Source organism: Stenella coeruleoalba (assembly GCF_951394435.1).
Source record: "Stenella coeruleoalba genome assembly, chromosome: 8".
Lineage (NCBI taxonomy): Eukaryota > Metazoa > Chordata > Mammalia > Artiodactyla > Delphinidae > Stenella > Stenella coeruleoalba.
In genome coordinates this window covers 98,700,701-98,726,005 of record NC_137154.1, presented here as the reverse complement: position 1 = coordinate 98,726,005, position 25,305 = coordinate 98,700,701, and the positions used below count along the sequence as shown (strand labels likewise).

General features: G+C 46.2%; 1 protein-coding gene across 5 annotated transcripts in view; it reads right to left on the bottom strand.

Moving 5' to 3' along the window:
* Window positions 1–25,305, bottom strand: part of GRAMD1B (GRAM domain containing 1B) — a 247,550-nt gene that overhangs the window by 149,895 nt on the left and 72,350 nt on the right. For 3 of the 5 annotated variants that reach the window (XM_079930629.1, XM_079930622.1, XM_079930627.1), the window contains exon 2: window positions 24,082–24,833. The exons of 1 other annotated variant lie outside the window; for it this stretch is intronic. In XM_079930629.1, the coding sequence (XP_079786755.1) occupies window positions 24,082–24,455 (374 nt within the window). In that variant the 5' untranslated portion in view covers window positions 24,456–24,833. Of the gene's footprint in view, window positions 1–24,081; window positions 24,948–25,305 lie in introns of those variants that run through there. One more of the 5 variants, XM_079930628.1, reaches the window with a different exon arrangement.

Here is a 25,305-nt window from a genome sequence, read left to right as displayed (position 1 = left end):
TGTGCTGGAAGATGCCTGAAGCCCACAAGAGTGCTGAGTCCTCTAGGTCTGAGTCCTCTATGTAACTCTGCTGGGCTAAGAGCATATACATTATATGGGAGCAGAATTTGCCACCCTAAAATATGTCTCTTCGGCACATCGATTGTTTTAAGCTGGCTATTTTCTGAGAAAACAGCAGACCAGGGAAGGGCTCTAAAAACCAAGTAGGAGTTGCCCTTCTGTAAGAGACTCCTACATTTGTAAGGGAAATCTCCATCTATCAGGCTGTCTCTCTCTCCACCTGGAAGAGGAGGAAGACCACATCTCCAGCAACTCTTATCAGTGGGGAAAGGAACCACTGAGATCTGAATCACAATCACCCTTGTTCACTGTGCCTTTCCCAGTCACCTCTCAGAACTGACTCTGCCCACCCTTAGCATCCTCTTTTGTCTTTAGCTGAGGATGGTATTTAAGGAGAGGGCTTGGGCCATTATGGCAAATTACTCAGATTTCCTGGGTCTCTCCCACGTGCACATGTTATTAAACTTCTGTTTGATTTTCTCCTGTTCATCTGTCTCATGTCAATTTCATTCTTAGACCAGCCAGAAGAACCTAGAAGGATACAGGAAATTCTTCCTCCCCAACAACATGAATCACTGGCTAAGGAGATCCGACTCAGAGTTGAGGGGAAATTAGAGGAGCACAGTCCAGAAGCTCTACTTCCATTCTGTAATTGCCCATCTGCAGAGTTGACACTTAAAAAGTATTCCACGTGTACATACATACCCTACACGTTCTTGTCACTCAAAATGCTCCTGTTCTCCTCTCTCTTTCCTGCTCATCACTCACATTTCAGCAGTAAATGAGAGGGCGGGGGGAGGGGCGGTTTACAACAAGCAGGGGAAACCCTGGCCCTTCCCTGTTTCTTTAGCTAGGATTCTTCAGATCAAAAAAGCCATCTGCTTCAGACTCTTTTTTACATCCAGTTCCTTCTCTGGGCAATCTGAGTGAGAAGGTAATGAATGACACTGCATGGGCAGGCTCCATTCCTGAGCTCAGCTGCCAGTCTCGTTTGGATGAGACAAGTTGGTATTTGTGATGCCCGGTTGCCCCAAGAGGACGAATATTCGCTCCAAATGGGTCAGACTATTTTGGTTGCATCATACTTCTTGAAGCTACCCACCTTTTTCTCTTTCATTACCCACCTCCCCGAACTGGTGATCCCCACCAGCTGCGTCCACTCCCTCTCTATTCACTTCACCCTCTACAATCAAGCTTCCAATTCTACTGCCCGATACAAACTGTTCCTTTATCAAAGGTCACCAATGACTGCCTAATGGCCTTTTTTCCTATCTCAATTCTTTCTGACATTTCTACAGCATTTGGAATAACTCTTCCTTCTTGGGGTAAAAAGTATTCCATCCTTGACTTAGTTTCAATAGTACTTAGTGAAATCACATCTTTCATTCAAACCAGCATTTCTGGAGCACTTACTATGGGCTAGGCTCCATTTGAGGGAACACAAAGAGAAAGATACATTCCACCCTTAAGGAGTTTACTGCCTAGTGGAGAAAGAGACAGTCCTTTGAACAATGAGATCACACACAACAAGGGAACTGCTTCACAGAGGGCACGATGGGGAAAAGTATGTACAAAGTTCAGTACCCATACCAGTGAAAGAACACCTGGGTTGCACGGGAACACAGATAGCACTCCACAGAGGAGGAAGCATTTGAGCTGACATTTAAAAGATGAGTAAAATTTGACTAGCAGACCACATTCCAAGTGGAGAGATTGGTACATGGCAAGAAACAGATGCAAGCTCAGTCAAGGACCTTGACCTTAGCACGAAACCCACACTGTTGGAGGTGAAGGAGGACGTGGGAATGGCAAGAAATGAATGTGCGCAAGTAAGCAGGGTCTGCATCACAAAGGCCCTTGTGTGTTCCAGAAGTGGGAGGAAATTTCATCCTGTAGAGGACAAGGAGGCATTGAAGAAACCTGGAGTGGGGAGTGATTTGTTTATTAGAAGAAAGTAAAGGGTTAAGTGGGAGGCCTAGAAGGAAGCCCTCTCAGTAAAGCAGAGGGGATGAAGGCTCAAGCTAAGGAGATGAGGATGGAGAGAACCGACGAGCGGGGAAAGAGGCAGGAGGTGCCTGACTGCAGGTGATGGGAGCAGGCGAGGGAGAAATCTGGAAGGTCCTGCTTCCTCTGCCTGTCAGCGCTTGAGGGCAGTTCTAGCTCCTTCTTTGGCATTCCCACCACTTTAGCACAGTGCAAAACAAATGTGCGGCAAGCAATAAATAGCTGCTGACTACTTAATTATTACCATCTTCATCAACTAATGGTAAGATAAGTCTGTAGCAAACCTTCAGTGAGCCTTGTATCTGCAGCGAGAGCAGGAGGGCTGCTAAAGTGGGTTAGGGCTCCCAACTGGGTTCTCTATAGCATCCATATACACTCATTTTGGAGTCGTGCGTAAAGCAACACTCGCCTATTAAGAATAAAAACATGGAAAACAGAGCACAAGTACGGTGCAGCAATAGTGCTGGGGCTGGGCTCAGGAGTCTGGGTCCAGCTCTGGCTCTGCCACTAACTCGGCAGCACACAGAGCAAGTAGCCTCACCGTTCTGAACCTCAGTTTGCTGAGTGTGCTGGATGACCACAAAGGCCCCTTCTGGCCTTAAACATGCAAGGAAGCTGAGTAAGGTTTAAGTAAGTAAGGATATCTGCAGGGAAAATCAGTTTGAAAGCTCAGTGATGGGCGGAGAAGGGAGTTGCATGAACTGAACCAGGAGGGAGTGGAGGACCAGTGTCACTCAGATACCTGGAGAGGCGTTTCACGGGCAGAGACAGAAACCGTCCTGGCCCACTTCTGCAGACTCCTGTTGAGCCCTGCTTCCTTTCACTGTTACTCTGTCTACAGCTTATCATTTTATCATCGTCTATAATTCTACTAATAAAGTCATGGACCAACCCTGACAGCAAAAAGAGGCCTAAAAGATGATCTTGTCTGGACTTCCCTCGTGGTCCAGTGGGTGAGGCTCCGCACTCCCAATGCAGGGTGCCCGGGTTCGATCCCTGGTCAGGGAACTAGATACCGCATGCGTACCGCAACGAAGATCCCGCATGCTGCAACAAAGACCTTGCGCAGCCAAAATAAATAAATAAATAAATATTTTAAAAGGGGGGAAAATAAAAAAGAAGATCTTGTCTACTTCATTCCCTTTCAGAACAGGAAACCAAAGGCCAGAGAAGTTAAGAGACATGTATAAAGCCACAGAGGTATTTAACAGCATTGCAAAAAATAAAACTCTAGTCAGCACACTCTTAGAGCAGAGTTCTGCCCACAGCTGCCCTTCGGGTCCGAGAATATAAACTCCTAGAGCAAAGAGGAGGTATTTTACATTTTTTTCCTAGCCCTTTGGTGCACTCACTCATAATGAGGATAACTACCAACCATGGTTCATTCCATAAAATGTATGCGTTCTGTGCTGTCGTTGAGTGTTTTCTAGGTACCAGCTCTGTTCTAACCAGAGACATAGTAGTGGCCCAGGCCCCTGCTCCTAAAGACCTCAAATTCTTGCGGCTTAGCAGTAGAGCTGCAGAGATGGGATACGGATCATCGACAAAGACAACCTAAAAAACAGGATCATTTCAAAAGTGGCAAATATAATGAAGATAATAAAATTGGGCGGTGAGAAGAGGAATCTCAAAAAAGAAAAAAATATGTCGAGTTCACATCAGTATTAAGTGGCAGATTCTACCAAAGCAGACTTAAATGTTTGCTTTCCTATTTTCCTAAATATGAAACATGTCTCTTACACAGTACATATTCAAACAATATTTATCACTGATGTTGATGGGGATAAAACAGATCACAATATTCCTACTAATATAAGACTAAGTGCTCATAAAATATTCAGATATAACAAGTTAAAGTGTTTCTCAAACTCTAAGTTCCCCAAATAAGCCTCATGAAAGATGACAGAAGCACCACAGAGCACACACAAAATCAATCCTAATCTCACAAATGCTTCCTATGTTTTTAAACTTAATTTTTAATGTAATTTTTAAAGGTAACTTTCATTTAGTTATTACAAAATATTGGCTGTATTCCCCATGTTGTACAATACATCCTTGAGCCTATCTTACACCTAACAGTTTGTACCTCCCGCTCCCCCCCCCCCCCGTCATCTCTCTCTTAAAGACTGTCTTTAAATCTTACCTTCTTGGCGCCTCCTTACAACTTCTCATTTTTCTAAAAGTTCTCTTTCTGCATCTTCTCCCTAGCACCAAAAGCATCTTCTCGCCTTATTATCCTGCATGTCAAAGACTGTCACTCATCTCAATCTCAGAAGAGAATCCTGCCCTCCAGCATTTAGTCCTCCAACAGAGCCTTACGGCAGCCCTGATTAAGCTGAAATCAAAGATTCATGAAGCCACATCACAGGAAACTCAGCACAGGCAAAATACATGTAACGCCTGCAGCGCTGGTTACTTGGCCCCCTCCCTTTCCCGTAAGAAGGGGGATCGGGTTCCAGAAGTGCATGGGGAAATACTGAGACAGGACAGGCTGCCTTAGCTATCACACACCGCCCTAACCACCCTCTGGACCACTATTTTTTCTAGGTCTGCCAACCCCAAGTGACTCAGCAAAGGTGGTGCAATGACAAAAAACCACAAGTCCCAGGGCCTGTCCTTCAGATCAGATAAGCTTGGCCCCAAAGGACACCAATATGAAAACACCTCTTTCCCTTGAATTTGAAGGGGAGGGAGATAAAAGGAAATGATCAGAAAAGTGAGCACGTACTGTGCACAGACGAGAGATGCCTTGCCTTTCTTAGTTCATCTTCAAACCAACCTGCAAGGTGGGGATTATCATGATCCTCCATTTATGCGGGAGGAAACTGATGATGCAAAGCAGCCCGAGGGAAGAAAACTTGCTCCAGGCTGGAATTTTACCCCATGGAAGCAGGCTGGAATTTGCTACTGGAATAAAATTCAAAGGCAGCCCCTGGGAAGTCATCTGTGTAGATAGAGTGAGGAACAGAGTCGGCCTGGGAAGTTACGGACAGTATTTTGCAGAGGAACAGGCTTGGGAGAGGTAGAAACATCCTCTTCCTCAGCTGCCCCCATCACGCTCTAATTCACAATCAGTCGCCACCTGTGCCTCCAGACCCTTCATTGCTCAGCCACGGGTGGGCTTATCCTGTCCTCAACCAGAACAGGGCAGGCCAAGTCTCTAAGTCTCTGTGACGTGGATGGATCTAACCGGACCGCGGACATCAAGACAAGAATCGTATTCAATACGCAAATTAAAATTCCTTGCTGGTAAATGTGAGTCACCGTCCCATGGCCAATGGGACCTCACTTGCCCTATGGGACACCCAGGGTTTAAAAATATATGTATATGTACATATACGTATGTGTATAAATGCACGCATACATATGTAATATTTACATGTATTAAATGCGCAATATATTTATTTTTAAAGGTTCGTTCATTCAGTCATTCTCCATTACCTATCCACTTAACCCAGATGAGTGGGGTTTGGAGTTCCCTGCATGGTGCCAACTATTTCGGGTTTTTTTGTTTGTTTGTTTGTTTGTTTTTGCCAGTTCCATGGGGAGCTTTGACCTAGGATGTCTTTTTGGTATCACTCGGGTTGAGGCAAAGGTGCTGAGACTTTGGACTCCCATATCAGCTCATCATTGGCCACAGCATGTCTCTTTTTTTTTTTTTTTGAATTTTATTTATTTTTTTTATACAGCAGGTTCTTATTAGTTACCTTTTAACACATATAAATGTATATATGTCAATCTCAATCTCCCAATTCATCCCACCACCACCACCCCACCCCGCTTTCCCGCCTTGGGGTCCATAAGTTTGTTCTCTACATCTGTGTATCTATTTCTGCCCTGCAAACCAGTTCATCTGTACCATTTTTCTAGGTTCCACATATATGCATTAATATACGAAATTTTGTTTTTCTCCTTCTGACTTACTTCACTCCGTATGACAGTCTCTAGATCCATCCACATCTCTGAAAATGACCCAATTTCGTGCCTTTTTATGGCTGAGTAATATTCCATTGTATATATGTACCACATCTTCTTTATCCATTCATCTGTCAACAGGCATTTAGGTTGCTTCTATGACCTGGCTATTGTAAATAGTGCTGCAATGAACATTGGGGTGCATGCGTCTTTTTGAATTATGGTTTTCTCTGGGTATATGCCCAGTAGTGGGATTGCTGGGTCACATGTTAATTCTATTTTAAGGAACCTCCATACTGTTCTCCATAGTGGCTGTGTCAATTTACATTCCCACCAACAGTGCAAGAGGGTTCCCTTTTCTCCACACCCTCTCCAGCATTTGTTGTTTGTAGATTTTCTGATGATGCCCATTCTAACTGGTGTGAGGTGATACCTCATTGTAGTTTGGATTTTCATTTCTCTAATAATTAGTGACGTTAAGCAGCTTTACATGTGCTTCTTGGCCATCTGTATGTCCTCTTTGGAGAAATGTCTATTTCGGTCTTCTGCCCATTTTTTGATTGGGTTGTTTGTTTTTTTAATATTGAGCTGCATGAGCTGTTTATATATTTTGGAGATTAATCCTTTGCCCATTGCTTCATTTGCAAATATTTTCTCCCATTCTGAGGGCTGTCTATTCATCTTGTTTGCAGTTTCCTTTGCTTTGCAAAAGCTTTTAAGTTTCATTAGGTCCCATTTGTTTATTTTTGTTTTTATTTCCATTACTCTAGGAGGTGGATCAAAAAAGATCTTGCTGTGATTTATGTCATAGAGTGTTCTCCCTATGTTTTCCTCTGAGTTTTATAGTGTCCGGTCTTATATTTAGGTCTCTAATCCATTTTGAGTTTATTTTTGTGTATGGTGTTAGGGAATGTTCTAATTTCATCCTTTTACATGTAGCTGTCCAGTTTTCCCAGCACCACCTATTGAAGAGACTGTCTTTTCTCCATTGTATATCCTTGCCTCCTTTGTCATAGATTAGTTGATCACAGGTGCATGTGTTTATCTCTGGGCTTTCTATCCTGTTCCATTGATCTATATTTCTGTTTTTGTGCCAGTACCATACTGTCTTGATTACTGTAGCTTTATAGTATAGTCTGAAGTCAGAGAGTCTGATTCCTCCAACTCCGTTTTTTCTCCTCGAGATTGCTTTGGGTATTCGGGGTCTTTTGTGTCTCCATACACATTTTAAGATTTTTTTATTCTAGTTCTATAAAAAATGCCATGGGTAATTTGATAGGGATTGCACTGAATCTGTAGATTGCTTGGTGTAGTATAGTCATTTTCACAATATTGATTCTTCCAATCCAAGAACATGGTATATCTCTCCATCTGTTTGTATCATCTTTGATTTCTTTCATCAGTGTCTTATAGTTTTCTGAGTACAGGTCTTTTACCTCCTTAGGTAGGTTTATTCCTAGGTATTGTATTCTTTTTCTTGCATTGGTGAATGGGATTGTTTCCTTAATTTCTCTTTCTGATCTTTCACTGTTGGTGTATAGGAATGCAAGAGATTTCTGTGCATTAATTTTGTATCCTGCAACTTTACCAAATTCATTGATTAGCTCAAGTAGTTTTCTGGTGGCATCTTTAGGATTCTCTGTGTATAGTATCATGTCATCTGCAAACAGTGACAGTTTTACTTCTTCTTTTCCAATGTGTATTCCTTCTGTTTCTTTTTCTTCTCTGACTGCCATGGCTAGGACTTCCAAAACTATGTAGAATAATAGTGGTGAGAGTGGACATCCTTGTCTTTTTCCTGATCTTAGAGGAAATGTTTTCAGTTTTTCACCATTGAGAATGATGTCTGCTGTGGGTTTGTCGTATATGGTCTTTACTATGTTGAGGTAGGTTCCCTCTATGCCCACTTTCTGGAGAGTTTTTATCATAAATGGGTGTTGAATTTTGTCAAAAGCTTTTTCTCAATCTATTGAGATGATCATACAGTTTTTCCTCTTCAATTTGTTAATATGGTGTATCACATTGATTGATTTGCGTATATTGAAGAATCCTTGCATCCCTCGTATAAATCCCACTTGATCATGGTGTATGATCCTTTTAATGTGTTGTTGGATTCTGTTTGCTAGTATTTTGTTGAGGATTTTTGCATCTATATTCATCAGTGATATTGGTCTGTAATTTTCTTTTTTTGTAGTATCTTTGTCTGGTTTTGGTATCAGTGTGATGGTGGCCTCATAGAATGAGTTTGGGAGTGTTCCTTCCTCTGCAGTTTTTTGGAAGAGTTTGAGAAGGATGGGTGTTAGCTCTTCTCTAAATGTTTGATAGAATTCACCTGGGAAGCCATCTGGTCCTGGACTTTTGTTTCTTGGAAGATTTTTAATCACAGTTTCAATTTCATTACTTGTGATTGGTCTGTTCATATTTTCTATTTCTTCCTGGTTCAGTCTTAGAAGGTTATACCTTTCTAAGAATTTGTCCACTTCTTCCAGGTTGTCCATTTTATTGGCATAGAGTTGCTTGTAGTAGTCTTTTATGATGCTTTGTATTTCTGCGGTGTCCGCTGTAACTTCTCCTTTTTCATTTCTAATTTTATTGATTTGAGTTCTCTCCCTCTTTTTCTTGATGAGTCTGGCTAATGGTTTATCAATTTTGTTTATCTTCTCAAAGAACCACCTTTTAGTTTCTTTGATCTTTGCTATTGTTTTCTTTGTTTCTATTTCATTTATTTCTGCTCTGATCTGTATGATTTCTTTCCTTCTACTAACTTTGGGTTTTGTTTGTTCTTCTTTCTCTAGTTCCTTTAGGTGTAAGTTAGGTTGTTTATTTGAGATTTTTCTTGTTTCTTGAGGTAGGCTTGTATAGCTATAAACTTCCCTCTTAAAACTGCTTTTGCTGCATCCCATAAGTTTTGGATCATCGTGTTTTCATTGTAATTTGTCTCTAGGTATTTATTGATTTCCCCTTTGATTTCTTCAGTGACCTGTTGGTTATTTAGTAACATACTGTTTAGGCTCCATGTGTTTGTGTTTTTTACGTTTTTTTCCATGTAACTGATTTCTAATCTCATAGCATTGTGGTTGGAAAAGGTGCTTGGTATGACTTCAATTTTCTTAAATTTATCGAGGCTTGATTTGTGACCCAAGATGTGATCTATCCTGGAGAATGCTCCATGTGCACTTGAGAAGAAAGTGTAATCTGCTGTTTTTGGATGGAATGTCTTATAAATATCAGTTAAATCTATCTGGTCCGTTGTGTCATTTAAAGCTTGTGTGTCCTTATTAATTTGCTGTCTGGATGATCTGTCCATTGGTGTAAGTGAGATGCTAAAGTCCCCCACTATTGTGTTACTATCGATTGCTCTTTTAGAGCTGTTAGCAGTTGCCTTATGTATTGAACTGCTCCTATGTTGGGTGCATATATATTTATAATTGTTATATCTTCTTCTTGGATTGATCCCTTGATCATTATGCAGTGTCCTTCCTTGTCTCTTGTAACATTCTTTATTTTAAAGTCTATTTTATCTGAGTATTGCTACTCCAGCTTTCTTTTCATTTCCATTTGCATGGAATATCTTTTTCCATCCCCTCACTTTCAGTCTGTATGTGTCCATAGGTCTGAAATTGGTCTCTTGTAGATAGCATATATATGGGTCTTGTTTTTGTATCCATTTAGTGAGCCTGTGTCTTTTGGTTGGAGCATTTAATGCATTCACGTTTAAGGTAATTATCGATATGTATGTTCCTGTGACCATTTTCTTAATTGTTATGGGTTTGTTTTTGTAGGTCCTTTTCTTCTCTTGTGTTTCCCACTTAGAGAAGCTCCTTTAGCATTTGTTGTAGAACTCGTTTTGTGATGCTGAATTCTCTTAGCTTTTGCTTATCTGTGAAGCTTTTGATTTCTCCATTGAATCTGAATGAGATCCTTGCTGGGTAGAGTAATCTTCGTTGTAGATTCTTCCCTTTCATCACTTTAAATATATCATGGCACTCCCTTCTGGCTTTTAGAGTTTCTGCTGAGAAATCAGCTGTTAACCTTATGGGAGTTCCCATGTATGTTATTTGTCATTTTTCCCTTGTTGCTTTCAATAATTTTTCTTTGTCTTTTAATTTTTGTCAATTTGACTACTACATGTCTTGGCGTGTTTCTCCTTGGGTTTATCCTGCGTGAGACTCTCTGCGATTCCTGGACTTGGGTGGCTATTTCCTTTCCCATGTTAGCGAAGTTTTCAACTATAATCTCTTCAAATATTTTCTCAGGTCCTTTCTCTCTCTCTTCTCCTTCTGGGACCCCTATAATGCGAATGTTGTTGCGTTTAATGTTGTCCCAGAGGTCTCTTAGGCTGTCTTCATTTCTTTTCATTCTTTTTTCTTTATTCTGTTCCACAGCAGTGAATTCCAGCCTTCTGTCTTCCAGCTCACTTATCTGTTCTTCTGCCTCAGTTATTCTGATACTGATTCCTTCTAGTGTATGTTTCATTTCAGTTATTGTATTGTTCATCTCTGTTTGTTTGTTCTTTAATTCTTCTAGGTGTTTGTTCTTTAATTCTTCTAGGTCTTTGTTAAACATTTCTTGTATCTTCTCGATCTTTGCCTCCATTCTTTTTCCAAGGTCCCTGATCATCTTCACTATCATTATTCTGAATTCTTTTTCTGGAAGGTTGCCTATCTCCACTTCATTTAGTTGTTTTTCTGGGGTTTTATCTGGTCCCTTCATCTGGTACAATGTCCTCTGCCTTTTCATTTTGTCTATTTTTCTGTGAATGTGGTTTTTGTTCCACAGGCTGCAGGATTGTAGTTCTTCTTGCTTCTGTTGTCTGCCCTCTGGTGGATAAGGCTATCGGTGCCAACTGTTTCTTATTAACCTTCTGAGGATACTACTGAGCTGATTAAGACAGTGAAAGTGAATTATTTGCAAATAGCACCTGTCAAGCAAAGGGGCCTTAATCTAGCAGGCAACTGCGGGTAGAGGCTCTAGAACTCTAGATTCTCTGTGGCTATGAGGGAGAAAAATGCAGTTAACCAGCCCAAAATACCTAAATTCTGAATCACTGCATCAACAATGTTTGTGAGAAACAGAATTTTTGTTTTTCCTGCCCATCCTCTGCTGGAGAAACCAAAGGAACATTCAATGGTTCTATGTCCAGCAGAAAGTGGAAGGAGCAGAAAAAGCCCTGGTTACCCCCATGTTCACAGCTGGGATTCTCCAGCCAACTAAACATGAGCCATCTTTGCCTATTCTGTGAAATGACTGAGCTAGACCCTATGTTGTGAGGAAACTGCTTCTGCTCTCCTAAAACAAAATGTCCATGCAACCCCACTTCCTCAGGAAGATCTTCTACAGAGAGGATGTCCTTCACAACAAACGCTGGCCAATCACCAGGACTACCAAATGTTAACGGCTACTGGTGTCCCCTCTGTGGAAGCACTGGCCACATTTTCAAATTTTACATTTATGTGTATGACTTGCATGGACTGCCTAATAGACACTCAATTAAAATCTGTTATTGAACAAATGAGTGGATGAATAATCAATACACTAGACTAAACCCTTCAAGGGCACAGGCCAGTCAGAGCTCAGTGGCGGGCACAGAGCAGTCAAGCTGTCAGATTTTGCAGAATTTGGACCCGCCTCGCTGTGACGGCCTGAAGGTTTCATGTGTCCCTCCAAATGGGAAGGGAATGGAGGGGAAGTAAAATCCAATCAAAGCTTTTCACAGGGTGAGGCATGCTGAAACAGCCACTTCTCATATTTGGTCTTTACTTACCATTTCCTGTGGATTTTAATGACCCACATCGTCAGCACACAAACATCAGCCTTGGTATAATGCCAGATGTATACATGTTTGTACAATACAGAAAAAGGCCTAAATTAAAGGTGACAGGACACAACCTTTTAGAGTCAGGTTTCCATCATTACTCAGTTGTATGGATGTGGGCGTGTTTCAATTCCCTTAAATCCAAGTGGACATACTCATTACATCCACCCCCTAGGATGCGGGAACAAATGAAGTGGTGGAGCGTCGTGCCAGAAGCATGTTACTGGAAGGCTCGGTGTGTGCCAGGCGCTGTGGTAAGTGCTGGGGCAAATACAAAAGAATAATTATACTCTGGGCCGGCTTCCGGAGCCCGGGGCCTTGTAAATCACGGAGAAAAGGATCAAATGCTCCCCACATTGAGAGATTATCACACTGCTATCGCCAGCACTGCGTTCATTTGTGTCCAAGTGGGCACCATTCTCTGCCGCTCTGACCAGAATCTCCCAACAGCAGGTGTCAGCATCCCCTCTCTCCTCTGCACCTCCCCCCAGGCTCCCCCTTCAAGGCTCCATACTCTATAGTCCCCCAGTTAATGGCATTCCCAACCTGCCTTCAGGGCTCTCATTACACGACATAAAGAAGGGCCATTTATATTGGCAGCCCTTTGGCTCTTGGCTTCCACTGGAGCAAAGAGGAAGAAAGAAGCAAAACACCAGGAGAACAACTGCCCTGGCACCTGACAGCTGCAGAGAGAGGCCCGGCTTAATACCATGTCTCCCTAGGTCTTGGGAGAGGTCAGAGAAACAGGTGCATCTGCATTCCAGAACTGAATGAAGTCCTACTGTCGGTGGGAGGGGAGTCAGCCCCCAGCTCCACGCCCAACATATCTCTCTCCAGCGCAGCGTGGAAGGCATTCCTTTTACAACTCCTGATTTCCCAATTTTAGAAAACACACTAATTCCCTTTCAGTGATGTGCTCAAGTCACTTGTTTTTAAATAAGTAGGGATCAACGTTGCATTGTTCATTTGTTTACTGTCTTTATCCCCTCTCTAGGATGTAAGCTCTCTAGGGCAGAAACTATTTTGTTCACTATTGGTTCCGGTGTCTAGAACAGCACCTGGCACGTAATCTGTGTTCAGTAAATATTGGTTGGATTAAGTAGGAGGGAAAAAGGGTAGAAGGAAGGGTGCATCTATCACAAAATCCTTCTCTCCTGCAAGAGGAACAACTGTTGTCCTGACCTGGAATCGGAAGACTAGAGAAAATGTACTGTGTTACCACGGCAACCACAGCTCCAAAAATAAAAATAGCCTTCAAAGCTGCCACAGGTCTTTGGTGGGAAAAGGCTAACCACGATTGGTAGACTGTACCTGGGCCCCGGGTTGACTACAAACCGAAATATTGCCCCCAATGTGCTCTTGCTCTCTGGAGCCTCGTTTTGGGAGAGGTCAACCACTCTTCACCTGCTGATGCCAAAGCTGTCTCCCCAGATAGAGAACACCCTTAGAAGAGCGGCCATGTCTGGTGTCTGGGCACTTGCAGTCTGAGGGAAGACACAGTACAAGGGAAAAACCATGAACGAAACCAAAAGACTTAAAACAGACAAACAATACATAGTAATCCAGATTTACATAAATGGCCCACGAGGGCATAATCATTCAACTTCAAGCGGACTTCCTGCTTTGTAAAATGATTTCCAATAGAATTCCGTGAAAATCAAATTTCCTTAGAGTCCTTCATCCATTTGATGATTTATTTACTCCCTAAGTATATGTTTACTACATTCCACGCAAAGAGCTTAGCAAGCACTGAATAAAACAAACGCTGAACACAATTAACTCTGCCCTCACAGCTTCTGATCCAGTGAAAGATACAATGTGATCAAGTAGTCACAACTTAAGAACACAGATGTAATAAATACGTGAGTCAGGAAATACTTGCTAGAGGGACAATAACTAGGGTGAGATCCAAAGGAGAAGAAGGGCAGGGGGGCCAAGGGGGTCAGTGTTACAAGAGAGGAATTCCACACAAGGGAACAATGTCTGTGAAAACCTAGAAATAAAAGGAAGCATCCAAGGGCTTCCCTGGGGGCACAGTGGTTGCGAGTCCGCCTGCCGATGCAGGGGACACGGGTTCGTGCCCCGGTCCGGGAAGATCCCACATGCCGCGGAGCGGCTGGGCCCGTGAGCCATGGCCGCTGAGCCTGCGCGTCCGGAGCCTGTGCTCCGCAACGGGAGAGGCCACGACAGTGAGAGGCCCGCGTACCGCAAAAAAAAAAAGGAAGCATCCATCCAAGGCACTGAACGGTAACTGGCTGCAGGGTGAGCGGCATCAGGGAGACCAGTTAGGAGGACGCTTGAATGACATATGTGAGAGATCGTGGTGGCCCAGGGAGCCGAGATAGTGGTGGAGATGAGAAGACAGACTTCCTCCAAAGGAAGGAAACTGTGCAAAACTGAAGGGTACCAACCCTCACCTCAAGGAACAGAGTGAGAGGAACTGGTTTGGAGGGAAAGGTGAAGAGTTCAGTTATGGACTGTTCTGAAGAACATGCCAATGGAAATGCCCATCAGCCAGTTGGAGAGATGAGCTGAAGGCTCAGGAAAGAGATGAGGTCTGAGATGTAAGTGTGAAAATCATCACCATGCAGGAATAATTAAATTCAAGAGAGTGAATAAAACAGTCCAAGGACAGTATGTAGATTCAGGAGAAGGAAAGGGGGTGGGGTGAGGTAGAGGGAGGGGAGACAGAGAAGGAGAAATAAGCCTGGATTCAGAACCTTAAGCAGACCAACACTGAAGAGACAGACAGCCAAGAGCAGCCCACAAATTAGAAACTCATTTTCACCACGTTATCAATATATCAGAAAAGTGACATCTCATCAAAGAAACAACAAACCACTGTTCAGCTTATACTAACCAGACTAGCAGACTCAGAAGCCTCATAGACCACCAAAGAAATCTCAGTTTTATAAACTAATGATAACGTGAGCATAATTCTTCAGACACATCTACTGAATTCTGTCTTACAAGATGAAGAAGAAACGTATACTCTCCATTTTACCAAGGAGAAAGACACTGAGGCCCAGAGAGACTGAGTAACCTGCCCAGGACCACACAGCAAAAAATACATAAATAAATAACAGAACCAGAGCCTCTACCTCCGATGCTGCCTCAGACAGCCCCCTGGAGTGGTACAAAGGCAGTCGTCCTAGGACAACCATCACCCTGCCCCTAACAATGGATGAGGCCTGTCTGAGCTTCCTGGGTTTGCTGATGAAGATATGGCTCCATCCTGGGCCAAGACAGGCTCCTAGGGACATGGGGTGGGCAGAATACGATAGTTAGGTTGCAGGAGATCAGTATTCTAGAGCCATCTCTGCCACTGACCAGCTTTGTCCACTGACCTTGGACTTCTCAGTTTGCTCAAAGGTGAAATGACCACACAAATCTCATCTACCATGAAGACTAGATTCTCTGAGCGAGACGCAGACCAGAACTGTAGGTACTAAGGGGTGACAGCTGAGTGCGAGAAAAGTAAGGCTATTCGGGGGTGAAATCTAGGTCCCAGGACCCTCCTCCCATCTCCCTCCCAGCAGATCTTTTCCTCAGACCTTTTTTTTTTTTATGTTTTAGTCCAAATTCCATATTCTACTGAAATTATCTTTTGCACACTAGTTTCCCCCACAGGCTGTGAGCTCCTCAAGGAAGGGCCACTTGTATCCATCTTTGTGCCCCAAGCACCTAGGACAGCACCTGATTCTCTGTAAGTGCCCCAAAAATGTCTGTTGAACTTGAGAATTACTTCTCCTGAGTTATCTACATTTTCAGCCTAATCTCTCTGGCTGCTAAACAAAAGGTGTATCAACTAATAGAGGCATTTGGGGAAGGAGTCCAAGCACGGAGAAGGCACTTCAGAGGAATTGTCCAGTGTCCCTAAGAACTTTCTGAACGGGCGGGCCACTTCCTACTCTGCTCACCTCTGAGACTGGCTCTGTCTTCTAACGTGCGTGGTTGCCAATTCCTCCACTGTGTCTGCAGGGCTCCACAGCCTACACCGGAGAATCAGTGAGCACCAAGTAACTGGTAGCCCAAATCAAGGCTTCTCTTACAATCTGGAAGCAACAGCCCGAATTACTAACAATAAGTCTCTGAAGGAATATTCTCAAAGGATAATGACCTGATAGTCTCTCATCTTCACTGAGGACAAAACAAGAGAGAATGAGTTTGAATTATACCATGGGGGATTTCAGTTAGATCTTCAGCAGAACTTTCTCAATAGTAGGTCTCGAAAACATATTAAGAAGTAACCAAGAGAGGAGAGGTGGTGCGATCTCTTTCCTGGGGCCTTTTTTTTTTTTTTTAATGAGATCTTCACATGTCGAGAAGATGTGTTTCATCATAGACAGAGAAAACACATGGTATCACCCAAGCTAAGGGCAAACTGTTCTCTGGAGAAGCTCCACCCTGTTCAGAGTAAACTTTATTACTGCCATTCCATCCAATCCCAAGAATACAGAAAGGTCAGGAAGAGCTTCCCAGTGTAATGACCCAGCTGGGAAACAAATGCTTGCCGGGTCAAGGCAGGCTGCTTTGAGGGGTCAGACTGGCACTCACGCCAAGCTTGGGTTACAGAGAACAGGAGAACGAGGCTAAGAGGCATCTTCTTTGATGAGAGGGCTCATATCCCCCCCTTTGGAGAAATGTCTCATTCTGATGGTTCCTCCAGAAACAGTGCTTCAGAAATCCTTCTATTTTCCTTATTTCACAGACTTAACCTGTCCTTAACCTTTCGATTTATGTTCTCCCTTACTTTATACAGGTACAAGGTGCAGAAGAGCAGATGAGAAAGGAAAGTCTCAATTAGAAAGAAACTCTGGGGAATTCCCTGGCAGTCCAGTGGTTAGGACTCCACGCTTCCACGGCAGGGGCCAAGGGTTTGATCCCTGGTCAGGGAACTAAGGTCTCACAAGCCACATGGCATGGCCAAAAAAAAACGTCTGAATGAGAAAAAATACCGGGGGACAATACACCAAGCATGCTCCTAATGTTTGGGTTAGCAGAGTAAAATGATGAGCTCTTGTCCTTTTCCCTACTGTCCAAAAGTTTTACAGTAACTAGTTATTTGATCACACATACAATATTCGTTGACTTTTATCATGTAAAAATTTCTTTTAAGACAAGCTGGGGGGACTTCCCTGGTGGCGCAGGGGTTAAGAATCCACCTGCCAATGCAGGGGCCACAGATTCAATCCCTGGTCCAGGAAGATCCCACGTGCTGCAGAGCAACTAAGCCCTTGAGCCACAACTACTGAGCCCGCATGCTGCAACTACTGAAGCCCGAGCACCTAGAAGCCCGGGCTCCACAACAAGAGAAGCCACCGCAACGAAGAGTGGCCTCTGCTCGCGGCAACTAGAGAAAGCCTGCACGCAGCAACGAAGACCCGACACGGCCAATAAATAAATACATACATAAATAAAAACAGTAAACTGAGTAAAAAAAAAAAAAAAAAAGACAACAAGCTGGAAAACCCTTGGAGAGACTCAAAAAAGTATTGCTACGTATATCCCCATATCCCCTCCCTCTTGCGTCTCCCTCCCACCCTCCTCATCCCACCCTTCTAGGTGGTCTTAAAGCACCGAGCTGATCTCCCTGTGCTACGCAGCTGCTTCAAAAAAAAAAAAAAAACTGTATTGCTAAACTAACCGTCCATCGTCTTTCTGTATTTTCCTAATTGCTGGAGCAAATAATACGTGGGTTACCACACTCACCCCTGCCCAAAAGGGGCCCCAAGGCAAATTCTTTTTGCATAGTTGCAAAAGAAAGTGGAAAAACCAAGTGGGTTGTGGATTATTTTTTTCAGTCCCCTCACTCAGCCCCCACATTTCCTGACTAAACTCTGGAACCAGAAGCAGCAAGACCGAAAAACCTCTGTGGTCAGACCATGGAGGAAGGAGGCACCAGGCTAGAAGAAGCTCCAGAGACATGACAGATAGAAATTAGCCCAGACTTTAGGTCAGAGGCCTGAGTTCCAGAGTGTAACCCAGATCTGCCACTGAGACGTGCCTAACCACCCGTTTTCTTTATCTCATCCACAAAATCAGGGTGGAACAACCAGAGCCAGTTAGAATACGTACAAAGGATGCAGAAGAAAGGGCTTCCCAGCATCTGACCCAAAAGATGTATCAGGGCCTCAAATGAAAAAGCCATGGGTGTCCTCCTCTATCTCCTCTTTACCACTGGTCTTAGCTAAGGAACCTCTTCCTAGTGATGATTTTGATGAGATGACCCAGACACATGGTCTGAAAGCAGGGAAGAACATTTGACACCAGGGCTATCTTCAGGAGGTGGCACCTGGCTGCCCGCAGTGGCATGGAGGCTGGCAGGTGCAGGCCGTGGCCTGACATCTCTGTGCCCCAGCTTGAAGCATGTCCATCCTGCCTTCCTTCCACATTTGATTTTCTGTTATGCATCCCTGAAGGAAGCTTCACCATCTCCTCCTAGAGAAGGAAGGTTCCTTAGGCTCCAGAGTCACAGGACAAGAGCTCAGAGACCTCCCCCCGCCCCGAAAGGTGTTGAAAAGCATCTCCCTTCACACTAGGTACAACTGCCCCTTAGCGAGTCACTGCACTGATATGGGCAATGGAGGAAAGAATCCCAAGAGAGCAAAGCCTGCAGACTTTGTAAAGCTCTTGTACACACAGCAACCAGGCCAGCACTCCTAGGCTCTCAGGCCAGCTTGGCTCTGTATCTGAACGCCTGCTTCAGCGCCCAGCGGCTCACCCACTGGGGTCAAGGAGGAAATTCCCCACCGGCAGCTCAGCCATTCAAGCGCCCTAAGGAAAACTCCGGAGTTCCCCTAGAAGCACTTATCAGTGGCCAGCATAGCAACTGGCCTATAGACGGTAGCTGGGAGAAACTAACCGAGCGGGGCAGGGTTATCACCTGTTAACCTGCCCCATGAAAATCCCAGCCTCTCCCCTGACACGGAACTGGCACTTCCTGAGTGCGTAACCACCACGGAAACTCTCAAAATACCAACTGCCATGGAGGAAACTGGCCAGTGTGAATCAGCCCACGGGGCTTAGATCTACCTTCTCAGTTTCCACAGACTGTTTGAATGTGGAAACCACATCTACAGCCCAAGGTCGGCTGCTTCTCACGGAGCAGTTCACCTACGCCATGTAGCACCACCCTCACACATCCCCGTGCTGACCTCTGACCTCTGACCTCTACAGACATCCTCAGTGGCCTTCCCATCCTCCCGACCTCCTTCAGAACCTCCCCTTCCACGTGGATGTGATCTCAAACACGCAAGAGCCAACTATTCCCAGGCCCCGGGGAGATGGTTCAGTGTAACTGTAAACAGCCCGGGCTCTGGAATCAAAAGAATGTGATTCAGATCTCACCCTTGCTTCTGTGCGACCAGGAGCAAATGAATCTCTGAACTTCAGGTTCCTCAGCTGTAAAACCCACCCGGGGGTTTGTTGTGAGGATTAAATGTGTATTTAAGGCACTTAGCAGAAAGTAAGACGCAGTCCCCGCCCTCAAGGAAGTAAGGGTCCGGGAGAGAGGTTTTTCCTAGTTTAACCTTATCCAGCACCAATAGTTTATTTAATCTGCTGACAAATCACAGGTCTCCTGTTTGATGCTTTGTGTGAAGAAAGCCATGAATTACCTCCCTCCCACACTCTCTGTGCTTCTCCTAGATGTCAGGGTCCACACGGAGCTGATGGGTGTAGCCCACATCAGCCTCCTCCCTGGAAACTGAGCTGAAACCGAAAGCAAGACTCCCTCCGAAGGTCAGAGTGAGGGGATGAAGACTTACGATAAATATACCAATGAGGAATAATCGTTACGTGCAAACCCACGTGCCAGCTAGACTGGCACCAGATAGATAACCAGGCTCACCAGGCTGGCAGAATCAGTGAGAGCTGCCACCTGAGGTCAGGTGTGCAGCAGAACAGAAGTCATGACAGGGTAGATGTGTCACACAGAAGAGGGGACAGAACTGCCATGGGAAAGTGGTGCAAGAGGTAATAATAGGGAGGGCGTCCTGGGGAGACAGAGCAGAGAAGCGCTTCTGTGGCTCTCATAAAGACAGCCTGCCGTCGGGCAGCCACACCTACACCCTTGCCCCTTGTCAGCTCTCCTTTCCCCCTCCAGAGAATGATGTCAGGATGCCATCACAGAGACACAAAAGTTGTGTCTCTGTCCAATTCTGACCTCTTGCCATAATCCAGCAGGTGAGAGAGGGACTCTAATCCTCAATTTGGGTTTTGAACAATCACCACAACCAGTTATGGCCAAGGGATTTGGGCAGACACGCAGGTACTAGTTCTAAAAGCCTGCCCCATCAACTTCAGACTACGTTATCCGTGGAGCTCAGAGGGCAACGCGGCCAGCAAAAAACAGTGCCACCTTATGTTAAACAGTGGCTAAGATGACAATTCCCAGCTGTAACAGTAAGTGCTGGAAGAACAGTGCAAGGCTCAGGCCTCTACCTCACACCTGGTTCACACAGAACAGCAAGAATTCGTTGCCTCCAATACCATTCTGAGCATATCTCTCCTGGGTTCCGGAACCTACAATGGCTCCCCGTTGAGTTGAATCCTCTTTGCAGACAAAGCACACTGTCCATAGGATCTCAATACATCTTTGTTGACGGCCTGACTAATTGAAATGCAAACCCTTCAGCATAAATCATAGTCTGTCGGCCCATCACCACACCACCCTCATTTTTCCACATCCCTCATCAAGACCACACTTGGTCATCCATCCCCATCTTCAAGCCAACACACCCAAACTGCCTTCACCAAGAGGCTTCTGGTTCCCCTTCAAAACTCAGCTCTCCACAGAAAGTAGATTCGTGATTGCCTAGGGCTGGGGGCAAGGAGTAGAGGGGGATTGAGGGTAATATATAAAGGGTATGGGTTTCTTTTCAAGGTCATGAAAATGCTGTAAAATGGACTGTGGTGATAGTTACACATATTTGTGAATATACTAAAAACCACTGAATTATGTACTTTAAAACTGACTGAAGTGCATGGCATGTAAATTATATCTCAATAAAGCTGTCACATGTCAAAAAAACTCAGTTCTGGACTCATGTCCTCCAGGAAGTTTTCCCTGATTCATGAATAAGGATAATTTCACTCCAAAGAGGAAAGAAAAAGGAATCATTCACTCAATCGTTATTAATTTACCCATCAATAAACATCTATTGATCATGACGAAAGGCCAAGTACAGTGCTAGACAGTGAAGATCCAAGGATGAAACAGAGAAAATCGGACTCAGAATACTGGCCTCCAAGGTCTCTGCTAACTTCACCATTTTCTCTACTTCTTTCTTCCCAGGATTAAGGAAAAGAAAGGGGTCTCCTGATTCTCTTTATATTTTCATCTTTGTGCAGTTAAAATCCACAAGCTGAGGCCCTCTTGACACCGTGCCTTCTACCACATCAGACAGAATTGCACCGCAGGCCTCAAAGGGGCTTTTCTGTGTTGCAGAGAGGCAGACTTGGGGTGGGGACAGTGAAGAGGAAGGACGCTGCGTGGCCTGGTGTGCTCATTCCCCTAAACCAAGCCTGAGCTGGGTCACTTTCCAGTCACCATATCCAAGTCATGTAACGTGTGAGGAGTCCCAGGTGCTGCTCCAGGACACGTGAGTATGTAACCTATACTCTCAAGCACACATCCACTCCACGTGAGTCACTCACAGAATGATGCCAATAATCCTTCCCCCTTGCACAGCAAGAGGACGTTTACAAAACAGTTCCACGTCTATCACTTGAGACCTCCCATTCATCCACAGATGGAGCAGACGAAACAGAGGGGAAGGGAGGTGCCCAAGGTTCCACAGCGAAGAAATGACAGACCTTAAAATTTAGACCCACGTCTCCTGACTTGAGTTCCAATTCTCTTCGTGCCCTATTGCCTCTAAATGTCAATTCCTCCTCAGGGGATCATCTTGGCCATTTACAAGCACCCCTTCACTTGACCGCTTCTTTTCTTTCCAAGAAGCCTTCTACTTCCAAGGCCTAAAAGAGATGGGTTTTTGTTTTGGCCAACAATCGAGACAGAGTCCAACAGGAGGCAGTTTAACAGTGGTTAAGAGTAGAGATCTGAGTCAGACAAACTTGGGTTTGAATCCAGAGGTTGTCTTTTTATACATACATGCATATATTCTTCTAATCCAGCAAGCCGCCATGGAAAACAACTACCATCTGGGGGTGTGCTGCGCCATGCGGCCTGTGGGATTTTAGTTCCCCGACAAGGGATCGAACCTGGGCCTTGGCAGTGAGAGTGCGGAGTCCTAACCACTGGACCGCCAGGGAATTCCCCAACTGCCAGTTTCTAAACTACTCCTAGAAGGTGAAAACGCTTCCTGATTTAAAAGTATGTTTCCTGCTCCAACAAAAATGAAGATTCCACTAAACCTTTTTTTTGGCCACACGGCTTGCAGAGATCTTAGTTCCCGGACCAGGAATCGAACCCGTGCCCTTGGCAGTGAAAGCGCAGAGTCCTAATCACTGGACGGCCAGGGAAGTCCCTCCACTGCACCTTTAGACAGACTCTCTAAACCAAGATAGACTTCCCTAAATCTAACCAAACCCTCCCCTATCCCTTCCCCGGCTACCAGCGTAAGAATCTTCCCCATATTCTGTCCTCAGTGTACATGGCAGAATCTCAGGATCAAAATAGGGTCTCTTTTAGGGTTTCTCACATTTGAAGGGAAAGCTGACAAACCCGGATGAACTATTTTAGTTCAAGATTAGCTCCCACCAAGCTTGCCCCATTTCCCTCTACTCTCTGGAAAAGGTGACAGGATGAAGTAAGAGTACAGAAAGAATTGCTATCCTCAGGTCCCCAAAAAGCCCCAGAACAAAGCTTTACATCTGCGCCTGCAGGGATAACCACATCCAGTCATTACCACCAAATAAGAGAAAGGAAGCCTGGCAGGCGTAAAATGCTCACCATCTGCGTAACCCAGCCCAATTCCTCAGCGTCCCCTCAACGACACATCTCACCCTGTTCTTATGCCTTCATCTGTACTGTTCCCCTTTCCTGATCTCATGCCCCTGACATTATATTCTTCCTGTTTTCTACTACCTATGTGTACGTGTTGTGGTTTGAGCCTCTTCCTTCCAGAAGTCTTCTTCCTCTCTTTGCCTGACAGTCAGTACCACATGGCACACAGAGTATGTGTCTTCCAAAGATTCCATCTCCTCAATACCAAGGAAACTCACATGCCGTGATTTCTTATCCAAGTCTCCTCCCATCCTCCTTCTCAACTTCCACATCCCCACACTCTACCCAGCTCTACCCACCCTCCCTCCCTGCCTCCTGGCCATAGCACCGTTAGCTGGTACCAGACTGAACTCACAAGAACATCCAATAAATACTTGTTGAACTGAAATGAATGGAATTGAACAGACTAGGAAGAGGAGTCCCGGGGAAGGTGGCCAATCACTTGCCTGCCCCACGCAAAGGCACAGACCACTGTTTGGTGACAGGGCCCTAGAGCCTGAAGGTAAATACGGAGGGTCCAAGACATCAGTGCACCACTGAGGACTGCCCACCTCCTCCACCAGGCGACGGGCTTGGCTCAAACACAACCCCTGGCCCAGGCTGTGTGGAGCTGCCCTACGGTCTTCTACACCAGTCCTCTGCGCAGGGAAAGCAAACTCCCCGACTACTCAGATGCCACGCTTGTCCAGACAAAAAGTAGCTGGCACAAACCATCATGGTGCGGACCAGGCCTAGATGTCTAAGAAATGTGACTCACTCAGTGCGAATACTCCGCCACCTCCTCTACACATGGGGGCCAGGAAAGGCAACCTGGGGTGGCCAACAATGAAATAATAAAAATTGAAATGGAGCTTAGAAACTGAAGTCTGAGTGGAGGAGCCACTTAACCTCTCTCGCCTTCTACGATCCCTGTCTGTACAATGGGACTGACAGGGAGTAGCGACCTCAAAGAGGTTTCGTGGGGACTAACTGTGGAGATGGACTGTGATGTGCCCATCATACTGACCGAGAATGTTAAAGGCTCGGTAAACATCAGCTGCTACGGCTGTTACTATTCATGTTGCTGTGAGGATCCAATGGGATGGAACGCAGCATGAAGCCCCGAGTACCCGTGTAATGGAAAGTCACCGGCCCCCCGGCCTGGACTGGGGAGATGGGTGACACGTGGGGAAGCCGTCCGCCCTGGCGAAGGGCTCCTGCAATCCTCGGCGAGGTTCCCCGGGGTGCCCTGGGCACCCCCCACCCCACCTCCCCGACGGCTGTGGGGAGGCCGGGGAGGAAAAGGGAAGACGGCTGGGGCGGGACAGGCACGTACCTGCTTTCGCTGCACTCCTTCCGCTCACTCACCCGCAGCCACTTGCGGAGGAGGAAGCGTTTGCGGCGCGGGGAAGCGCTGGGCGTGGAGCAGTTGGACCACGGGGTGTCCTCGTCGCTGGAGGGCGTGATCTCGATGGACGGCAGCTGCAGAAACTCCTTGCCCGGGGCCAAGACGCCGGGCAGGTCCCGGCTCAGCCCGGCCTCCAGGCTCGGCTCCTGCACATTCTTGGTGCGGCGCATCTTGAAGCGCCGGCGGCGGAGCGTGGGGGTCGACGAGCTGGACCAGACCCGGCTGCCCTCGGGCGCGCCCGGCGGCTCGGGCACCTGCAGGGCGGGCGGCTGCAGGCTCTCCATCATGTTGGCCGCCGGCATGGGGCCCGCCGCCTCCGCCCGGCGCCTCGCCGCCCGCCGGGCCCGCTCCCCGCCCCTCGCCCGCGGCGCCCGGCCTCTCACGTTAGGAAATGCTCGCCGCTCGAGCCGCGAGCGGAGCAAGTTCGTCTCCCGGAGCGCCGCGCGGGAGAGGGGAGCGCTGGGGCTCGCGGCGCGACCTCCCCGGAGTCTAAGTCGGCCGCCCGGCCGCCCTCCGGGGCTCCCCTCGGGCGCCCGCTGCTTTTCCTTCGGCGGCGCTCCCTCGCCGGCTGGCGGCGGCCGTGCCCGAGCGGGACTCGGCGGCCCGGGCCCCAAGGGGCGGCTCGGCAAACTCTCAGCGGTTTGCGTTCGGCGGACTAGGCTGGGGAGCCGGTCTTGGCGCTGCAGGGAGGCAGAGAGCGGGAGGAGGAGGCAGAGGGAGAGAGAGAGAGAGAGGAAGCAGACGCTGGATGAAAACAAAAGAGGAGGAACAGGGGGCGAGGAGCGAGGGTCACGTCTGTCCAGAAAGGGCGTGCACAGGCGGCGACGGCTGGCGTAACTGTACCCGGGATCCCTGGGGAGGGACGCTACCTCCGAGCCAAGGCTGCTCCAATCAGCCGAATGAAATAGGATCACAGCCCAAACTTTCTCAAAGCGACGGCTGGCCAGGCAGCTCTCATTAATCTAACTCTCTGCTTTTTCTTTGAGGGGGAGCAGGGGAAGGGAGGAACCGAGGAATTCAGTCAGGATACAGGGTTGAGGGAAGACTAGGGACTCTTCGGCTGGATCTCCTCTCCTGAGAAAGGTGCTCTCTCTGAATAACTTGGGGTGCAGTTCTGGACACCGCTTCCAAAATGACAGGCTGAGAAGAGAG